This window comes from Malaya genurostris, chromosome 2, assembly GCF_030247185.1.
Source record: "Malaya genurostris strain Urasoe2022 chromosome 2, Malgen_1.1, whole genome shotgun sequence".
Taxonomy (NCBI): Eukaryota; Metazoa; Arthropoda; class Insecta; order Diptera; family Culicidae; genus Malaya; species Malaya genurostris.
Window position 1 is genome coordinate 83,121,960 of NC_080571.1, and position 21,512 is coordinate 83,143,471.

Sequence of the window (21,512 nt, forward strand, 5' to 3'; positions counted from 1 at the left end):
TCTTGAAATGTCACTTGAAACTAAACCGTAATGAATAAAGGACGTGTAAAACTGTACCGCGTGTTCTTATAATTTATTTCGTGATAAATTTCGATTCCGTCAGTTCGCCAATCTGATTCCGCCAAAAGGTTATGGGCCCAGAACGCCGGAGTCGCGAGTAGTAAAGTGAGAAGAATTTTTTTTTTCGGATTCGCAATGAGTGACAGGCTGGCGTCGTTCGTCAAGTTGAATGCTTCCAACTACGACAATTGGAGCTTCAAAGTGAAGTTGCTGTTGATTAAAGAAAGCTGTTGGGAGGCTATCAGTGAGGATAGGCCAGAACCAGTTACCGCTCAATGGAAAACGAAAAATCAGCTTGCTATGGCAACGATTGGATTAGCGGTAGAAGATAACCAATTGATCCACATTAGGAAAGCTGAAACTGCCGCTGAAGCGTGGAAAAATCTGGAAAAAGTGTACGTGAAAAAGTCGCTTACTACGAAAGTGTCTCTGATGAGAAAAATCTGCCGTCTTCGTTTGGAACATGATGGCGATATGGAAGCACATATTGCGACGCTGACCGATTTAGTGGAAAAATTGAATGGGTTGCAGGCGAATGCAGTTTTAGATCACCAGTGGCTTATAGCAATTTTGTTCAGTAGCCTTCCGGAAGAGTACGAAACTCTGGTGACCGCCTTAGAAGCAAGGCCGGATGCCGATTTAACTTTTGATCTTGTGAAAGGCAAATTGATTGACGAATGGCAGAAGAAAATTAATCGCGCGGAGAGTGATAAAAATGGTGAATCTGCTTTGCATGCTCTGTCCAAAATAGAAGGTGACAAGTGTTATTTTTGTAAAAAGTCCGGTCATAAGAAAGCGAATTGCGAAAAATGGAAGAAATGGAAAGAGAACAAGAAGTATGTAACACGGGAAGAAAAAGTTGATAATAGCGCTCACAGTGCAGTTCAAAATGATGTTGAATCGATCGAATGGGCGTTTGCGACCGAAGGTTCGGGAATGTCGGATGTTTGGGTTCTAGATTCAGGCGCAACGTGTCATATTTCATATAATCGTAATTTTTTTGAATCGTTTGACGATACTGTCAAAGAAAATGTTTGTGTTGCCAACGGGATGAAAGTGCGATCCACTGGAAGAGGATCTGGAAAATTGATCGCTGTCGATAGTGCGGGCAAACGTCGTCTGATAACAGTGGACAACGTGTTGCTGGTACCAGAAATAAAATCAAATTTGCTATCGGTGAAGCGGTTAGTGAATAACGGGTTCGTGGTAACTTTCGATGAAAAAGGTGCTTCAATCAGCCGAAATGGAATTGTTGGTGCTGTGGCAGATCTCGTAAACAATTTGTTTATTATGAAACTTCACGTTGAAAGTGCATCATTAGTAGCTTCGCCCACTGAGTGCGTTCATGTTTGGCACCGCAGATTGGGACACAGAGACTGTGATGCCGTAGCAAAACTGCCTGATTTAGTAACCGGCATAACGTTTAAACAGTGCACCTGTTCTGAAAAATGTGAAGTGTGTATTCGGGGAAAGATGCATCGTATGCCATTCCCAAAAATGTCTAGCAGCAGGTCATTGGGCGTAATGGATATTGTCCACACGGATATTTGTGGTCCTATGAGAACAGCAACGTTGAGTGGCAGCCGTTACTTCCTAACGCTAATAGACGACTACAGCAAGTATACCGTCGTCTATATCATCAAGCAGAAATCGGAAACGCTGGATAAAGTGCGAGAGTACGTTGCAATGGTAAATACCAAGTTTGGTAAGAAGCCCAAAATTCTACGCTCGGATAATGGAGGTGAGTACATTGGGAGAGATTTCAAACGTTTTTTGAAGGAAAATGGCATTGTCGGTCAGTTCACCGCACCGTATTCGCCTCAACAAAATGGCACGGCGGAACGCAAAAACCGGTATTTAGTAGAAATGGCTCGATGTATGTTGATCGAGGCGGGGCTAGATGACCGATTTTGGGGTGAAGCCATAGCAACTGCGAACTATCTTCAAAACCGTCTACCTACCCGTGCGATTCCAGTGACACCATACGAACGCTGGAATGGAGTAAAGCCTAATCTAAGTCATGTTCATCCATTCGGCGTTGATGCGTATTGCTTCGTACCTGGCGAGAAGCGGGGCAAGCTTGATGATAAAGCAATAAAGTTGAAATTTATGGGCTACAGTGAAGTGTCAAAGGCTTACCGTTTAATAGATGTTGTTACTAGGAGAATAACGATTAGTCGCGATGTGGTATTCCTGGATTGCTATAGTTCTGTGCCGGATCCGGTAGGCCAACCCTCAGCCAGTGAAGTGGTTATTTCATTATCAAATGATAAACCAACGTTCAAGATGTGTGACGTTCCTTCTACAGACCAGGACGAAGATGTCTGGGAGGATGCAGAACCTGCATCGGATGAATTCATTTTACGACGGTCGATCAGGACAACAAAGGGACAACTTCCGAGTCGATATGTGTGCGCAGTGGAAGCTGAGATTCAGGAGGAGCCGAAGACAGTAAAGCAAGCTCTCGCTGGTCCTGATAGCGACAAATGGCGGAAGGCAATGCTTGAAGAACTCGAATCGATCAATAGCAACGATGCTTGGGAATTGGTAAATCCCCCATCGGGGAAGCGTGTGCTTGGGTGTAAATGGATTTTTAAGTTGAAGCGAAACACGGATGATACTGTACAACGGTTTAAAGCGAGACTTGTAGCGCAAGGCTACAATCAGCAATACGGAAACGAGTATGACGAGGTGTTTGCTCCTGTCGTCCGTCAGACTACTTTTAGAGTTTTGATGTCTGTCGCAGCTAAGCGGAGAATGGTCGTGAGGCAGTTTGATATTAAAACGGCATTCCTAAACGGTGACCTTGAGGAGGAGTTGTTCATGCGCCAGCCTCCAGGGTTCGTCATGAAAGGTGCTGAAAGCAAGGTATGTCGTTTAAAGCGGAGCCTATACGGACTCAAACAAAGTGCTCGTTCATGGAACAACAAGCTTCATCAGGTATTAGAGAACGATAATTTCAAAAGAAGCGAGGCCGATCCGTGTTTGTACAGTAAAGAAGTAAAAGGAAAGCGGTGTTACATCCTGGTTTATGTAGATGATCTAATCATTGCCAGTGACGATGGAAGCCTAGTTGTATCGATTGGACAGATGCTTGGACGGAATTTCGAAGTAATTAGTCTAGGAGAAGTTCGGAATTATGTTGGGATTGAAGTTGAACGTGACGCTGATGGTGATTATCACATTTCGCAGCGGAAGTACATTGCGGATATAGTACAGTCTGCCGGCTTACAAGAAGCTAAGCCATCTGCTATCCCCATCGATGTTGGATACTACAAGTTAAATACCGATGAAAAACCTCTTCCTGACAACACCGAGTACCAAAAGCTAATTGGAAAGCTATTGTTCGTTGCTGTGAACAGTAGACCTGATATAGCTGCTTCCGTGTCCATTTTGAGTAGGAAACTTTCTTGTCCGACACAGTGCGATTGGAATGAGCTGCGAAGAATTGTTCGTTATCTCAAAGGTTCGATAAATTTAAAACTTCGTTTGAGCAGTCGTGGTGATGGTTCTGGCTTAGTTGGGTACGCTGATGCGGATTGGGCCGAATGCCGCTCTGACCGCAAATCTAACAGCGGGTACGTATTTAAATTCTGTGGTGGTACTATATCGTGGGCATGTCGCAAGCAGACGAGTGTTTCACTGTCAACTGCGGAGGCCGAATTCATCGCTCTATCGGAAGCTTCTCAGGAAGCAATATGGCTGCAACGACTTCTGAGTGATCTCGGCGAGAACACTCGAACAGTGCAACTCAACGAAGATAATCAATCTTGCTTAAAAATGCTACAATCTGAAAAATTCAGCAACAGAACAAAGCACATCGATACAAAATACATGTTTGTCAAGCAGTTGTATAAAAATGAAGCAATTAAATTCGTATATTGTCCATCCGAGTCCATGGCTGCTGATCTGCTCACCAAACCAGTAGCACGAATAAGAGTTGAGCAACTACGACAGTTAATCGGGCTGAAGGAGTACACGCTCATTCAATGTTACTCTCAAGTGAGTCATTTGTACTCACTTTTGCTTATTTGGTTCAAATGTCAAAAAGTGAGTAATATTGATTTATAAGAATGAGTAACTTCGACTCAGTTTCTAAATTGACAACAAGTTTTACTCACAGAGCTTTGAAAACGTTGTGTGAAAATTTACGTGCACTGAACTTTTCCCTTTGTCGGAAGGCGGAACTTTTCCCTCTGTCGGAGGTGGAACGGAGGAAGGCAGACGGATCCTTTCCAATGAGCGATGAACAGGTAACGGCTTCCTTCATTCGTTGGAAGTAAGTCAGCAAAGCATTCCTTATTCGAATCCCTTATTCAATTCGCTTGATATTGAGTAATATTTACTCACTCGAGCTAATTTTACCATTTGTAGCACTGAGTAAATGTTACTCAGAATTTGACAAATACCATATTTACTCAAAAGTGAGTAAACAAGCTTTGCTCACTATAGAGTAGTTCCACTTTTAACGAAAGTGAGTGAAATTGTACTCACTTTAGAGTAACATTGAACGAGCGTGTAAGTCTTCTGTGTTGAGGAGGAGTGTGGACATATAGACAACACCGTTTTGTGTGCACCTTTAATTACATATCTTGAACTACTTATATTTCACTAGTTGTTTATCCCTTGATCTATTTCCTCTTGAAATGTCACTTGAAACTAAACCGTAATGAATAAAGGACGTGTAAAACTGTACCGCGTGTTCTTATAATTTATTTCGTGATAAATTTCGATTCCGTCAGTTCGCCAATCTGATTCCGCCAAAATTCTGAAGTTGAAATCCTTAATCCAAAATTTTTTCTCGGGGGTTTTAATGTTAACAAGAATTCCGAAACAAAATTCTAAACCTGAAATTAAGTTCATAATACAGGTTCTGAAATTTAGTTTTAAGGTTTTGTTCCAAAATTCAATCCGAAATTATTAGACTCTTATAGTTATTATTAAAGTTTCGTTGCTCCAAAATATAGCTATGAATGTCGATATATAGCACGACGGAAGGTTGTAGTAAAATAATGTTCAGTTACATTTTGAATGCAAATTTAATGCACATTGCAGTGGCGTATCGAGGAGGGGGGTTTGAAGGGGACATCTTTTTTATGCTCGCCCGTCATTTTTCCGGAGATGGAATTCAGTTTTGTTTTTTTGCTCACTAAACCAACGATGGGGGCGGCAAATCTCTTATTTTGCCCGGGCGCAAAATTTCCTCGGTACGCCACTGGCACATTGCTTTAATGTATGTAGGATTAGTGTAATTATACATTAACAATGTAAAAATAGAGTTGTAAATGTGCAGTGATATAAGGCATATGGTTACTTGGGATGCGTCTTACTTCACTAAGGGGCGCCTTTTCTATATTTGCCTTGTGGGAGAATGGATAGAACTTAATCGTGAATGTCTCAAGTTAGACTAAACGCAACAGCATAATTCTTTTCCCATACCAGAAGAAATATGATCAGCCAATTATGATAAGTTGTCTAAATTTCAATATGTGTCAGTAGTACAGAAGTAAAATGGATAACTGAGGAAAAGTTGGTTTTTGTCGTGAATACGACTTACTTTACTATGGGGTGTCAGAGAGTGCACCTTCTGCGTGGTTAAAAACCTCAAACGCTCAGGTCGCAACTCTCATTTGTCAATGCTTTCATTTGTACTTCGGTCGTCAGGTGGGGCAGTCGTCAATAATGAGAGCAGACCTTTTGCGTTGTACCAAACCTCAAACGCTCAGTTCATGAACTCATTTGGACTTCGGTCGTCAGGTGGAGCAGTCGTCAGGTGGAGCAGTCGTCAGGTGGAGCAGTCGTCAGGTCGCAGAACCAGTTTCCCTTCGAAGAAGATCGATTACATCATCCTGTTGGTGGTCGTTTGCATTGGAGCAAAATACAACGGCAAATGGGCAACAATGTGGAACATTCTGCAAAATCAGCCCTTCTAATGGCTCTAAATGTTACCTGAAGAACTATAAAGATTGCTTCTTTGAAAATCGAAAATTAAAATGATCAGTAAAGTGCAAATCTAGGATAATTTGATCAGTTTTCTGCCATTTTCACAATTCTAAATTCGTTTATATCTAATCAGTGTTTAATATCTTAGAAAATTATACAATTTGGCTCTTCTGGGATGCCAGCAATTAATCCCGTACAGCATTTTGATAGTATCTTTTACTAAAATATTGAAATCCGAAATTAAATAATCGACATCAAAATTCTCTAAGGTGCCATTTAGAACCATAATTTTATACCCAAAGAGTTATGCGAAATTTTACTTCACTATACTGTATACGGCCCATTTTTCAACCAGTTGTAGTTTGTAGAAAACTTTCTGCAGATTTGCTATATAAAATGCATAGCACCGACTCAGAAGCCATTCATTTCGAATTTGGCTGTCGTCATCGTGTTGATTATGGTTCGATCGAGGAATCTCCAAGCGAAATACAAAGCTTGTTACCGCAAGCAGAAGAAGCAGGAGACTCCAACAGAATATTGGTGTGCAGAATGTTTAATGTAACTAATCTGTACTGTAGCTTAGGTGTATCGTTTCAAATTCTAGTAGTGTAAAAGAGCAAAACTTGCACAATTCACACTATCGATCAACTAATTTATATTCTAAAATATAAAGTAAGAGTGTCAGTTTTATTTATATTCACGACATCCAGTTATGTCTCTGACATTACACACCTGTACTTTTTATTTACTTCAATCACATTGTTAACATTTTGCAGTGTTATGCGTTGGTAACGTATATACATGTTTTGTCAAATTGTGAAAACACTTTGAAGCTATTAGTGATAGAGTAAGATTCTTATCTGCGAACAAGTCATGTCATGTATCAAGTGTAGTTTAGCTCCAGGGGAAGGAGCGAGCTACGAAACCAGAGGGCCGCAATCTTTAAGAGTTCAAATCCAAATTAATATAATACGCCATAAACAACATTAAAAATGATATTCATTTATTCATGTTGAACATTAAATATCTTTTTCAATATTTAAATTTTATTCGTAACACATTATTTAAGAATTCTTATTGCAAGGTGACATTCATAATCTAAAGTTGAAATTGTTATCATCGATAAAGTAGATATTTGCATTATAGCTAGATTAATAATGTGCAAATCCTGCTTCACCTGTCAGATCTTAGAAAAGTTTAATAAACGCCCCTTTCAGCTTTATAATAGCATTATAAAAGCATGTGTAACTCCGCTGCATTCAAGCAATTTCTTTACACGAGTTTTTAAAGCTGAAATAATGTTGGGTTATTATGCGTCTTGGTTACTTGGGTTGTTCTGTACGTCCCAGCTTTCAAAATGCGTGTTTTTTAAGCAGTGAGAAAGTTCACGTAAACCTTGTTCTGTACTGTCAAGGTATCAGAAGTTCCACAAATATTTTTAAGCAACAAGAAAGTGGATTCAGTAAATGAGGAACTGTTGGTTGCTTAGGTCATTGCTAAACTAAAAATAATCTTCTTGTTGTCTTTCTCGTGGAAGGAGTCGTTCTTGAGTTTAGCATTAAAGTTGTCAAAAAGGCCATTTGGTACTTTTATACCAACAGGTCTCTAAATCTTTTGTATATCTGATATATCCAAAACGTTCCACGTACTCTATAAAGCAGTGAGAGTTTTTGTGGAACTGAAAAAACCAGAAGATAGAGATTCACAGATATTACAGAACTTTCGGCTTCTTAGTTATTCTTCGACAAAAATAAGAAAGATCGTATACACAACCCTAAACAACGTTTTTCATAAAAATATTTAATTTCGAAATCTAAAAGGATGAGTAACAATAAATAACAATCACTGTCATGAGTGGGAATGTGATCCAAAATCATCGAACGTCCATTTTCAGTCGACTAGGCCAAATAAGTACTGGCCGAAACGTTTCCACCTTTTCCGGTCCAGTTGGTGTGTACGAATTTACCCTCCTTGCCAAGCAGTTCGTAAGTGTGGGCACCGAAGTAGTCGCGTTGTGCCTGCAGTAAGTTAGCCGGCAAACGTTCCGAGCGGTAGCCATCGAAGAAAGCCAAAGCGGCCGACAACGCGGGAACCGGTACTCCCCATAGGACAGCTTGACTGACCACCTCACGCCACGATTGTTGATTCTTCACGATGGCGTCCTTGAAGAAACTGTCCAACAACAAATTGGACAACTGAGGATTCCTTACGAAAGCGTCCCGAATGTTACCGAGGAAGACGCTGCGAATGATGCAGCCTCCTCGCCACATCAAAGCAATTCCACCGTAGTTTAGGTTCCACTTGTACTCGTCGGCAGCTTCTCGCAACAGCATAAATCCTTGAGCATACGAAACGATTTTGGCACAGTATAAAGCATTACGTATGTGAGTCAAAAATGCTTTTCTATCTGCAACCGATGGCTTTTTGTTGGGTCCGGACAGTTGCTTGCTAGCCCTGGTTCGTTCCTCCTTGAGGGCAGACAAGCATCGCGAGAAGACTGCCTCACCAATAAGTGTGACGGGAACACCGTGATGTAGGGCAGCAATAGCCGTCCACTTTCCGGTACCCTTTTGTCCAGCCGTATCTCGAATGCGTTCCAACAGGTATCCATCTTCATCCTTGTAGTTCAGAATATCCCGTGTTATTTCGATCAGGAATGAATCCAGTACACCCTTGTTCCATTCATCGAACTCCTGAGCCATTTCCTTCTGCGTCATTCCCAACGCCAACATCAGGTGGTACGCTTCGCAGATCAACTGCATATCCCCGTACTCAATGCCATTGTGAACCATCTTAACGAAGTGACCGGCACCGCCTTCGCCAACCCATTCACAGCACGGATCTCCATTCGATTTCGCGCAAATTGCCTAAACAAGATAATGACAGCAGTGTGATTGAGTGTAAACTTATTTTGCCCATCAAGGAACCTACCTGGAAAATGTTCTTGATCAACGGCCAAGCATCCGGATGGCCACCGGGCATCAGTGAGGGACCATATCGAGCACCTTCCTCACCACCACTAACACCAGATCCCACATACAGAATACCTTTCGCCTTCAGCTCTTCATAGCGGCGAGCAGAATCCTGGTGTTCGGAGTTACCTCCATCGATAATGACGTCACCTTTCTCGATCAACGGAAGTAACTGGTTGATAAAATCGTCCACCGCACTACCGGCTGAAATGACAAGTAGAGAGAAACCTTTAGTAATTAACTACGCCTGCATGATTTTTATTTATCAACGACACGTGATTTAAGTGTAGCCTTTAAGCCATGTGTGTCCCCGGTCACTGTCAATATCAAGCGATCGACAACCTGATCGAAAACTAAAAGTGATAGTCGTGTCGATTCGCACTCAGATTGCTTAGTCTGCCGTTTGGGGACGCATAGATTGTATCTAACAGCAAGTGTCTCACGATATTGTCAAGCCCCAAGCCCTTGTTTGATCGTGAAATAACCCCTCGATACCCGTCACCCCGTGAAGGTCTGTCAGGCCAATATATCGGAACAATATACAACCTGTTATGCAACGATGGAAGACGCCGAAGCAGACCTTTAATTTTTTGCTTGCACTTTTAATTTTTTGCTTGCCCTACTTTCATGTTCATTCACTTATGTCACGAGCCGAGCCCGTTTATGACGCATTATTTAGTGGGCTTTATTTGCTCTGTAGCCTCCACGAAACGGCAAACGATCGTGAGTTTGATGCTTCGGGTGCATTTCACGTGACTATGGAGGATTGCGTGTATTATCCTCATTTTGCACACGAATACATGTACATACTTTATATTTGTGCCATAATAAAGTTTGAATCTGAACTCATTCGCAACTCATCCTTTTACTAATTGATTTCAAGAATAGAGTAGGTAACTTTTAAGAATCTGATTTCTCCATATGTCGAATCTAGGAAATATAATGAATCAACCGATAGGATCACTGCGTGGTCCTTCCGAATCCTAGTTTACTAAAAACGTGCCATGTTCATGTTTCAGAGTGCATTGGTAAGAAAAGTTTCATTTTTAAATTTATCTAAAATATCGTTTTTCCTACTGTCAATCATTTCTCCTATTCCCCTAATATAACCAGTCATCGTGATGTCTGTCGAGCTAAGTTGGCGTCGCTCCACGGTTAAGCTGACTAATCTCTCCTTGTAGACTGCTAGAATGTACATCCACTTACATTTTCGAGAATCGACTACCCTCTAAATGTCATTGACGAAAATTTGATTACAAATACTTATTTCATTTCACACAGATGTATGCTTTTTCAATATAAGCCATGAAATTTATCAATATTTCGAGCCCAGCCTTGTGCATAACTCCTTAAAGGAAAGCTGGTCCTCACAATAGTTCTACTTATCCGGAATTATTCACTAGAATTTAAATAAAATTCAACACGGAAACGATCAACTTCGGAGTAGAAGAAAATCACCTGACAATGCAGTTGACAGTTGACAATGGCAGTCACGATAGAAAATCTAATTAGGTTTTACACGAATATGACATGACCTCACAAAATGAACTTTTTTTTACAGCCACCGGTGGTTTGTTTACAGTTTGAAAGTTCATGGTTTGAATTTAAAAATTGCAAGCAGATTTATACAAATATCGCTCCTTGATGTTGGAAACGCATGCAGGGCAATGTTTTTAGTTCTTTTTAATGTGGAACACGTTTGTAACAGTCACTATTTCGTCATTTTTCAATTTTTAATTTGTAGTCGCAAAACAAAACAACCCACTGGCAGCTGTCAAAGATGAATTTGATTCATCGGCGGTTCATTTGTGTCGTCATCATGTAAAACCTAATTAGGTTTTTTACCGTCATTGCTAACCTCAATCGGATGAACACATTTTGACAGTTCAGCCTAAATAGAGTTTCAAAACATTTGTTAACGATTCGATACTGTTCGTTTCAGAGATTTATTAAATAAAAGTGGCTAGTTGTGAAGTGTAAAGATGATTGTTTGAGATGTGTTCCCCGATTTGGTTTAAGCTTGTTTGTAAACAGTACCGCTGAACTGTCAAGGATGAATTCTTGTTCATTTGTGACGCCACGATAAAAAAATCTAATGGATTTCCAAATTAATTTTTGTTCTCGTACTTGAATTTCGATGTTTTTTCATTCAGAATTCTAGGTGGAACTCAGTATGAAATCCGAATCAATGCGGAATCCAGTGCAACAACCGATTTCGAATGAATTTCGCCTCCAACCGGTTGATTCGGAAATCTATCGGAATTGAGTGAGAAGATGCGGACTGAATTGTCAATTCGTCTTCTTCTTCTTTTTTCCCGATTTGGCACGTTTTCGTGGTGATTTTCAGTTTATTTTTAAATGAGAACATTACATAACTGAATATACAAATTTAAATCTTTATGTTTTTCGGATATAAATAACTAGTAAATAATCAGTTCTACTTAAAATTTCGAAAAAAAAACTGTTGAAATTCGCTGGAAATTAACAAAACTGGAGTGTAGTGAAATTCGCTGGGAATTTACAAAGCTGGAGTGTAGTGAAATGGCTTAAGTCGCCTAAATTTTACACTAACACATTCATAAAATGAGCGAACATTCAATGACTTTTATAATGTCACTGTCAATCGGGTTGATCGAGCAGCCAACTCAGGCCAACTTCTAGCACTGAACCGATCGAGCACTGAAAAATCATGCAGTCAAGTAAGAATTCATTGCGCATTCTGTCATTTCGATAATGTGGGAGTTAATGAGACAGGGTAAAAGAGAGTACAAAATTGTTTACCTGCAGAAGTAGACACGGTACGAATTATAATAATTACAATGAGTGAAAATATCAGAAATTTCTTTTATAATTATTTTACTGATATTAAAAGTCAACTGCGCAAACAAAAACGTCAAATGCATATTTCACTCACCTTTCACGAGCATCATAATTTTACGTGGCTTCTTCAATTTGTTGACCATATCCTGTAGGGAAGTAGCGCCGATGATTTTAGTTCCTTTGGCCTCATTGTCGAGGAATTGTTTGACCTAGACGAATAAAGGAACCAACGAGAAGCAGATGATGAAATTTTTACAAATTATATAGAATCCACAGCGTCTCAAACGCAAGAATGGTAATGAATAATGTGCATCACTCGTACGATGTTGCTCTCAAGCAAACAATCTTATCAGCGTACCATGCAGCATTAATCACGTAGTTTTGCCAGTAGATTTCGCATGTCGGATTACCGACAATTAAATGATGACCTACCTTATCAACAGTTCGGTTGTAGGCACACACCACGAACCCTTTTGAGTCCATGTTCAGGATTAAGTTCTGTCCCATGACAGCTAAGCCAATTAGAGCGATGTCTGCTTTCCTATGAATATCAAATTAAATAACAACATAACGCATTTAGGATCAACTTTCCAGAAAAGATTCTTTGAGAAAAATACTGAAGAAGCAAAAGAAAAGGTCATGAAAGGGTCTAAAAAACTAAATGCTTACAAGTTACTTCTTCATACCTTCCTATAAATCAATCAAGATGTAAGTGTACAGAAATTTTCATCACCAATTCAACAGACGAAATGAAAACAAAAAGTTTTCAACAACAGCAGGGACAACTTATCAATGGATGAAAACTAAAATAGTTAACTATTGTATCCTCTGGCTGTGAACCATTTCGCGGTTAATTTCAACTCTTGGTTGAAATCTGACACTCGAGTGGTTATTTTAATGTTGTCAAAAATAACCCTGCTTGAAAGCATGGTTATTTTTGACAGAGGTTATTTTCCGACACTGAAAAAAATCTTGCAAAGAAAATTCTAATATCAATTCTTCAGTCAAAATGATTTCCAGTGCAAAATAAACGCAAATAAGTTTGCATCCGTGAAACTGTGAAATGGGCCGCAGTTTTAGTTAAATTTTGATGGACGGAACTACCAGCAGACACGCGGAACCGAAGTAAAAATACGGACAAAAAAGGAGCTAAAACACAACACGACTGGTTGGAAGTAAAACGCATTTATTTGTGATGATTGTGTACAGTTCCGCAGTAGTAGGAAGTAGAATAAAAAAGAAATAATACAAGCTCAGGGTTCGTACAATGCAGGTAGGGAAAAAACTTATTTCTCTTTTAACGAGGTGCTCATCATATCTCATCACTCCTCCTGGATGAACACCGAGTTTAAGGCTTCAGTCCTATTTGCTCGACGAATTTCCGCAATCCTGTAGGACCTAAAGGCTTTGTTAATGCATCTGCAACCATCTCACTGGTCGGACAATACACCAACTTGATGACATCTTTCTCCGCTAATTCCCGTACATAATGCCTTTTAGTGTCGATATGTTTAACGCGACCACTGGTCCTTTCCGACGTAGCAAAACTGAGACATCCTTGGTTATCCTCGAGAATGACAGTAGCTTTGTCTTCTGCTTCACTTAATTCTGACAACAATCGCCTAAGCCAAACGGTTTCTTGACAAGCTAGCGACAGTGCGTTGTACTCAGCTTCGAGGGACGACAGTGCAACAGAACATTGTGCTTTGCTCACCCAGCTAATTGGACCGCTTCCATAGAAAAAGATAAACCCGGTTGTTGATCTCCTCGTGCGAACATCTCCTGCCCAATCAGAATCAGAAAATCCTCTTAAACACCATCCTTCTCCTGGTCCGAATTGCAATTTCAAATCACTCGTCACGCTCAAATATTGCAGAACTCGTTTCGCTGCATACCAATCCATGTTGTTGGGTTCACTCACTTTCCTTCCAAGCAAGCCAACACTCAAAGATAGATCTGGTCTTGCGTTAACCGCTAAATATAATAAAGCTCCAACAAGACTTCGGTACATTGTTGGATTTTTCAAATCGTTTACTATCATCGTTACTCGGTTTGTAACCTGGATCCATAGGAATCTTTGAGGGTCGACAATTCTTCATATTGAACTTACAAAGCAATGTATGGATGAAGACGGATAATCGCAAAGTATAGTAGCATCCCACTCTTTCAATTTCGAATCCCAAAAAATGACGTACATATCCAAGCGAAGTAATGTCAAATTTCTTCTTAAGCCCTTCGTAAACCACATTTATATCAGTCTCATCAGCACTACCAATCAATAGATCGTCCACGTACACTAAAATAACAACAAACGGTTTTCCATATCGGATGTAAAGACATGGATCTGCGCTGCTTGGTTTAAACTTCAACCCAAGAAGTACAGAGTGCAACGCTTTATTCCAACATCTCGCAGATTGTCGCAAACCGTATATACTTTTTCGTAGTTTGCATACCTTTTGTTCGTTGCCTGGAGTTTCAAAACCTGGAGGTTGCTGCATATATAGCTCTTCTTCGACAGTACCGTTGAGGTAGGCCGTCCGAACATCATACTGCTTCAGTATCAACTGTTTCTTTCCCGCAACTGCTAATAGTGTACGCAATGTTGCCTGCCGTGTGACCGGCGCATACACTTCCGAAAAATCAACACCGAAACACTGTGAGTATCCTTGCGCAACGATACGAGCTTTATGCTTGACAATAGCACCCGTTTCATCTCGTTTAATCTTAAATACCCACTTCGCGCCGATGACTTTCTTACCTGATGGAAGATCTGATAGCTCCCATGTGCTATTTATTTTGTGAGCATCAATCTCTTCTCGCATTGCGCGTTGCCAGACGGGCAAACTTAAAGCATCGCGAAAGTTAATAGGTTCTTCGTCATGTTTAACATTTTCAACGATAAAATCATCATATCTGTATGGCATTCTACCACGTGAACACCGGTCTTGACGATTTAATACTGATTGCTCTGTATTCTCCATTTCCGCGCTAGTATCGTCGAAGCCAAAAAAATCTGTTTCAAAAGTGTCTTCTGCGTCTTCATACACTGAATGACGCCCTTCTTCTTGTATTTGTTGTTGGTTACTTTCATCACTAACTTCCACTGTATTATCATCATTATTTGAATCATCTGGAATCGGACTGTTACTCCGCAGCGTTTCCGGAAGTATCTCCTCCTGATGCACTGGACCATTCGCAATTTCCAAAAATTGTGCATCTCTACTAACTGTTATACGCTGGGTTTGAACATCAAGGAATCGATAACCTTTGTGACAACTAGAATAACCGACGAATATAAGCTTTCTGGATCGAGGATCAAGCTTCTTTCGCTTGACATCCGGTATACGAACATAGGCTTCACAACCGAAGATTCTAAGACCTTTCAAGTCTGGTTTGTAGCCTGTCCACAATTCGAATGGCGTCTTTTCAACTGCTCTTGATGGAAGCCGATTTTTGAATATACGTTGCCGTGAGAATCGCTTCCCCCCAATAAAGCTTCGGAAGGTTAGCATCGAGTAACATACAACTAGACATTTCCTGAAGTGATCGGTTTTTCCGCTCCGCTACTCCATTCGATTGCGGTGAGTAAGGAGTAGAGAACTGCTGCTGTATGCCCTCGGATTTGCAAAAACTTTGTAATTTCTCACCTGTATATTCTCCTCCTCCATCAGATCGCAAAACACAGGGCTTCCTATCGAAGATATTTTGAGCCCACCGAACGAATTCAATAATCTTATCGACTGCTTCATCTTTCGTCTTCAATAAAAACACCACGCAAAAACGGCTAAAATCATCAATTAGTGTGATGAAGTATTTGTTACCACTCGGCGTCGAATGTTCCATTGGCCCACAGAGATCCGTGTGTATTATATCTAACGGTCGTTTTGATTTTCGCTCTGAAATCAAAGGAAAAGGTTTTCGTACCAATTTACCTTTCAAACAGCACTCACACACGATTCTATCTCCGCAATCCGTTAACTTGATTCCATTTGCCAAACCTTGTGTGACGATTGTATTTAGTACACCAATGTCGCGATGGCCCATTCGGCGATGCCATGTGTGTTGACAACTCTCATTATGATTTCCCGTAACGGATAAACACTGCTCTGCCAACTTTAACTTGTATTGACAACCAACTAACTCACCCATTGCCACGATGACACCGTTGATTGTTTTGATTAAACATCCCGTTGCTTCAAATACAACTGTGAAGCCCTTCGTTGCGAGTTTCCGAACAGAAATCAATCCACCTTCTAGAGAAGGAACCAATAAAACGTTCTCAAGAGTAATTGCAATGCGTTCCCCTTTCGCATTCATTCCCATGATCACACCGCTTCCAACTCCGGTAGATTTAGTTTTTGTTCCGTCTGCAAGAGTCACGTCTACGGTAACTCCTCTTTTGAATTCCGAGAAAAAACTGCGGTCGTTCGTCATATGACACGTACACCCACTATCAATCGTCCACGATCCTGGAATTACGCTACCGGCCATGAAGCACACAGCACCACAGATAACCTCATCCGCAACCCTTTGTTTTGATCGATCGTTACTCTCACTTTCCGCTTGTACTTGCTTTGCTTTCTGCTTAGCAGCCTGATTCGATCCTGTGGATTTTTCTGATTCACTTGCATCTTCACAGCGTTTGTCTGCAAGATATTTGCGACAATTTTTCTTAAAATGTCCGGGTTTCGAACAATAAAAACATTTTCTGTCACTTTTTCCTTTATCGGAAACTTTCAACGCTTTTTCACTGTTATCGCCATGCTTATTACGATCCGATCGCTTTTGATATTCATCACGCAGCCGAGCTACCACCAAATCCATTGTTAGATCCTCCTGTGGTCTATTTTCCAATGACGTCACAAAACTATTGTACGACGATGGAAGACTACGCAACATCATTATTATTCGCAAAAGCTCACTGAGTTCCACGCCCGCGTTGTCCAGGCGCTCATACAAGCATTCAATTTCTTCGAGATGCTTCTCGACGTCACCACCCTCAGGCAAATTTTTCGAACACAACTTCTGCAACAGCATTGCTTGGTTCCCAATGGTGGCCTTTTCATGATAGATTCGCAGATTTTCCCACATCTGGCGAGCCGTATCACACTTTTTCACAAAACGCAGTTGATTATCCTCAACAAATAGAGCGATTGTTGCTCGGGCCTTTGTGTCGTTTTTCTTCCAATCCGCAAAACCATCATCAGTTTCTTCTGGCTTTGGTTGCTCAATTATGTTCCACAAATCTTCACGTTCCAGCAAAGATCGCATGCGAAATTTCCATGATGCATAGTTTGCATTTCCTAATTTAGCGAACGATGCTTTCCATCCGTCAGCCATCTTGTTCATTCACAACCGCGTTGCAAGAAAAAAAAATTCCTTCAGGAAGCATAAAACAGAAAACCTCCACTTCCCGGAAAACAGCCTTCTAAATCCGGTCACTGCTCAACGGCTTCCCGAGACTGGGACCATAACCTGATGGACGGAACTACCAGCAGACACGCGGAACCGAAGTAAAAATACGGACAAAAAAGGAGCTAAAACACAACACGACTGGTTGGAAGTAAAACGCATTTATTTGTGATGATTGTGTACAGTTCCGCAGTAGTAGGAAGTAGAATAAAAAAGAAATAATACAAGCTCAGGGTTCGTACAATGCAGGTAGGGAAAAAACTTATTTCTCTTTTAACGAGGTGCTCATCATATCTCATCAAATTTAACTAGGGTAACAGAGGTATTTTGGCCACTTCATATATTTTGGCCCACCTAACAAACTTTATCGATTTTATCGGATTTAATTGATGTGAAGTAACTCATGTTACATAAATTTGAAGGTAAACACATTAAATTACCTATTGCGGAAGGGTTTTTAAAAGATATTACAACATTTGGTGGATATTTATTCAAAGTGGGCCAAAATAAAATCAATCCTAAAGTGGGCCAAAATACCTCTGTTACCCTACTCGACACAAAATAATCACTCAAGTGTCAGATTTTAACCAAAAGTTAAAATTAACCGCGAAATGGTTCACAGCCTCTAAATTCACTGGATTGAAATGAAAGCATCACGCAGAGAAAAAATTTGTAAAAATAACCAAATTTGGGTTTCACCCAACGAATATTTTTGTTGAAATAGTGACAAAAGAAAGTCTGGTTTGATATTGCAAATATTGTTACATGAAACTACAAAACATGATCCTTTTTTTTCCTCGATGGATTAGTTTGTTTCAATCAATAGTTTGATAAAAATAACAAATATTTTACTTGTGCGTTCCTGTCAATCTGTTCACAAACAATTTCACAGTAAATTCAATTTAAAAAAAAAAGTTTTAAATGAAACAAACTAGTTACAGTCAATAATTGTAACACTTTAAATTCACAAAACCTTTTAGTTGAAATAAATTTCCTAGAAATTTGTCATTTCGACTAACGCTTTTGATTGTTGAAACCATACATTTTTGTTTGATTTTAGGAATAAAACGATTTCTTTCTTACTTATTTACAAAGTAATATTCGGTGCTCCATCAGTCAAAATAATAATTTTCGCAGTTTCATTGCAAGGTTTATCGTAGTGTGCAGGTTGTTCACAAAACTGACATGTAACCAGCTGATTTTCATAGGTAATCAGCGTTTTACACGGATGTGTCCCACCTTGACCACAAATGATGTAAGATGGAATTGCCTTACGTAGTTGCATACGTACCACTCGCACGCCATTCCGGATGCCGGGGAAAAATCCGCCATACTTCTCTTTCGATGGAAAGAGCTTCATCGTACTGCGACATGATTTCCCGAACGGATAGATCGCTGGTCTGCGGGGGAAGGTCATGTACGCGTACTTCTATGGCATTGTCCACCATGTGCACAGGGATTTTGTATTTAATGTTGTCACACTCAACGCTGTGCACCTCGTTGTTAACCAAACCGAATGCAATTGCATCGCTTTCACATTTAGACATAATGTACATTCAGTTAGACGCTTTGTTGAATTGAATCTCACTTACATTATTAGCGTCTAGATGCATTCGTTCTTTAAGTAAGATTTCAATATCATTTGCTGCTTTGCAACGCTTTAAATCTATACAAATTGAATTTGGTCTTGTAAGCCAAGTTTCAGGCTTTGTTAAATCGTATTTGACCATTCCGTACACTCTATTGTTCACTGCACTGTATTGCCTTTGTTTCTGTTGTTTCGACCGCAAACTATTTTCGACTGTGTCGGGTGAGATGCGAGAATGAACTAAAATATACCATCTTTGAAAAACCGGAATTCTATTCTAGAGTTTTTGATAACTATCGCTGGTACTTCTAGAACCGAAAATCCGGATGTCTGGTACTAACTGAAGTAAGTTTATTTGATCATCAACAAGCACTTTAAACCAATTTTAGGGAATTCGTTTCTCGTTACATACCTATATATGAAAAACAATTTTATTGATATTAAAATTTCCAACTAATCACCCTGTAATTCCCCAGCCCATTTTTTCGCACGTATCACCTAGTAATTCGGGAACTGAAAGTCGTATTCAGATAAAATTGAGGCATTTTGTATGGAAAGGCAACATTGCGGTTTGTCGGTTACCTCACTTATAACTATTCCATATATGGACACTATTAATTAGAGTGAGATCTGCTATCCCTATCTAATGCAATGTTTCAAAAGCTAAGTTTGACATTATAGCATACGCTACTCTTTAACAGAAGAATCATAAATTTATGCCACCTGTTTTACAAAAGTAGTGCCGATTCAAGGTTGGTGCAGGCCAATTTTGTTGTAGTCAGAGGAACATATTTTTATTATAAAGATAATTTAAAAAAAACTTTGTTGGTGACAACTAATTTATGGTGGAGTCAATATACGTGCGTGAACCTATTATCGAATTCATAAATCATAAAAATCATCTTTCATGGTTAGAATGGCCCTTCCTTAACATCTAAATTCCTCGCGTCAGAAATTCCGTAAGCCAAAGTCGCACGTTTCACTTTCCACATTAAAAAAATATTCAAGAAATAGAAAAAACGTGTTCCAAATTTATCCGGCCCTGTGCAAAGGTATTACTTCTTAAGGTCAAAGCGAACACTTTGATACCGATTACATCGCAATCCGTAGGTTGTAGGTAATCTGTAAAATAATGTAGTGGCTCGAGTAGTGATCGTTTTATTTTGGTTTAATTCAAACGACACGGAGCAAAAATGATTTTTATAGGTGGAAATTGTGTGATAGAAAAGAGAGCTTTGGTATCGTTCGTTGACTAAAAATATTAACCGATAAATCTTAGTTTAATGATAATTGATTCATCAAACATTTTCTTTAATTTCGATTACTTAAGTATTGACATCTCAAGTGCTCATATCGAGTCTGGATTGCCTATTAACAAATTAACTTTGGTAACGTAGAAATACACGGAAATCCGAAGATCGGCGAAAATATATAAAAGCCTTGGTATTACATTCCTGTGGTGGAATTTGACCTTCTGTTTCAACAGACTTCGCAGCCGATTCAGAGTGTACAGAACCATCCTACGAATCCTTCCAGGTTGGGGCTCGAACATACGACAACTGGTTTGTTAGACCAGTGCCCTATGCATTGAACCGCCAACCCGCGAAAATATATTGAACATTTAAAAAAATGTCATGTCAAACATAACGACTTAAAGAGAAACATCACCTTGTTTCAAACTTGTTCACATAGCTATCCTCATTGTTTTATAATGATAATCAAAAACCTATTATTAGTATTAGAATGCTCAAATTTCACAAACGTGTCATGACGCATGTCATGTTTCTTTTACGGAGATCGTATCGCTCATACAAATTTGAGATAAGCTTTTATCATTTTGAAGTAAACGAAAGCCACAATCCAATATTCTGATTATGGTATAACCACACAAAAAAGAAAACTCCATAATTTGATGATAAATAAAAGCTCAAAAAAATGAAGCAAAACAACAATGCAATGACATATCATGTTTGCCCTCCGCGACGGGAGTTTGCTGATAATTCACCGCATCGTAACTATTGATGACGACAAGCACTGAACTATCTACGATCGGTGTGTTATATATTTTGCAGGTTGAAGCAGAAAAACAAAAAAAAACACGGACTGGGCACTCCGCAACATTCAACCACGAGGACCAGTCAGTTCAAGGGTACTTTGGAGGTGACTGGCAGAAATCGAAGCAAAGCACTGCGTTGCGTAGACAGCTAATTGATTCACTTCCAGTGGGTCTCGTCAGTCGGAAGGCATTATCGCTAAGGTAATACTTACGGTGCACTCATGATGCCGGAATATCGTCCAAGTTGATGAATTAATCTGGAGAAAATGGTACTGCTTCAAAAACAGAACGAAACCGGTGTGAAATGAAAGGGTAAAACCGTTCCGATCGCGTGACAGGGAATGATGATAGGATTGGGATGAAATCCACGGCGCTTGGGATCGCACAATTACCGACGATTTACTTGCACAACGGAGTAAACGCAAACGATGACTGCGGTGGAAAGTTATACGACCTGAGTCTCGAACCTATTCGTTGATGTTGTTATTCGCGAAACTCCGTGTGGGCACACGAAGCATTTTTGTAGTGTGCATTTGAAGGAGTCGCGAATTATAATACTGCTCCAGTGAATTGGCCTAGATGGTGTTTGTGTGACCGGCATATTGTAGTAATTCCATGTGGTAGTCATCGACACGGAGTACTATTGACAGCTAAGCTCAGA

At 39.9% G+C, this 21,512-nt stretch overlaps 1 protein-coding gene across 2 annotated transcripts; it reads right to left on the minus strand.

The window, feature by feature from the left end:
• Positions 1-7,787: 7,787 nt before the first annotated feature.
• Positions 7,788-21,298, minus strand: LOC131427724 (6-phosphogluconate dehydrogenase, decarboxylating). Of its 2 annotated transcripts, XM_058591176.1 has the most exons (5): positions 21,064-21,298; positions 12,228-12,336; positions 11,890-12,004; positions 8,935-9,179; positions 7,788-8,870 (listed from the first exon to the last, which is right to left on the minus strand). In XM_058591176.1, the coding sequence occupies exons 1-5, from the start codon at positions 21,072-21,074 to the stop codon at positions 7,902-7,904; spliced, it is 1,449 nt and encodes a 482-aa protein (XP_058447159.1). In that variant the 5' UTR covers positions 21,075-21,298; the 3' UTR covers positions 7,788-7,901. The 2 variants fall into 2 exon arrangements, 1 of the variants encoding a protein (XP_058447159.1); XR_009229300.1 differs by lacking the exons at positions 7,788-8,870; positions 8,935-9,179; positions 21,064-21,298 and adding an exon at positions 12,482-21,057 and having other exon boundaries at positions 11,980-12,004.
• Between the last annotated feature and the right edge of the window lie 214 nt (positions 21,299-21,512).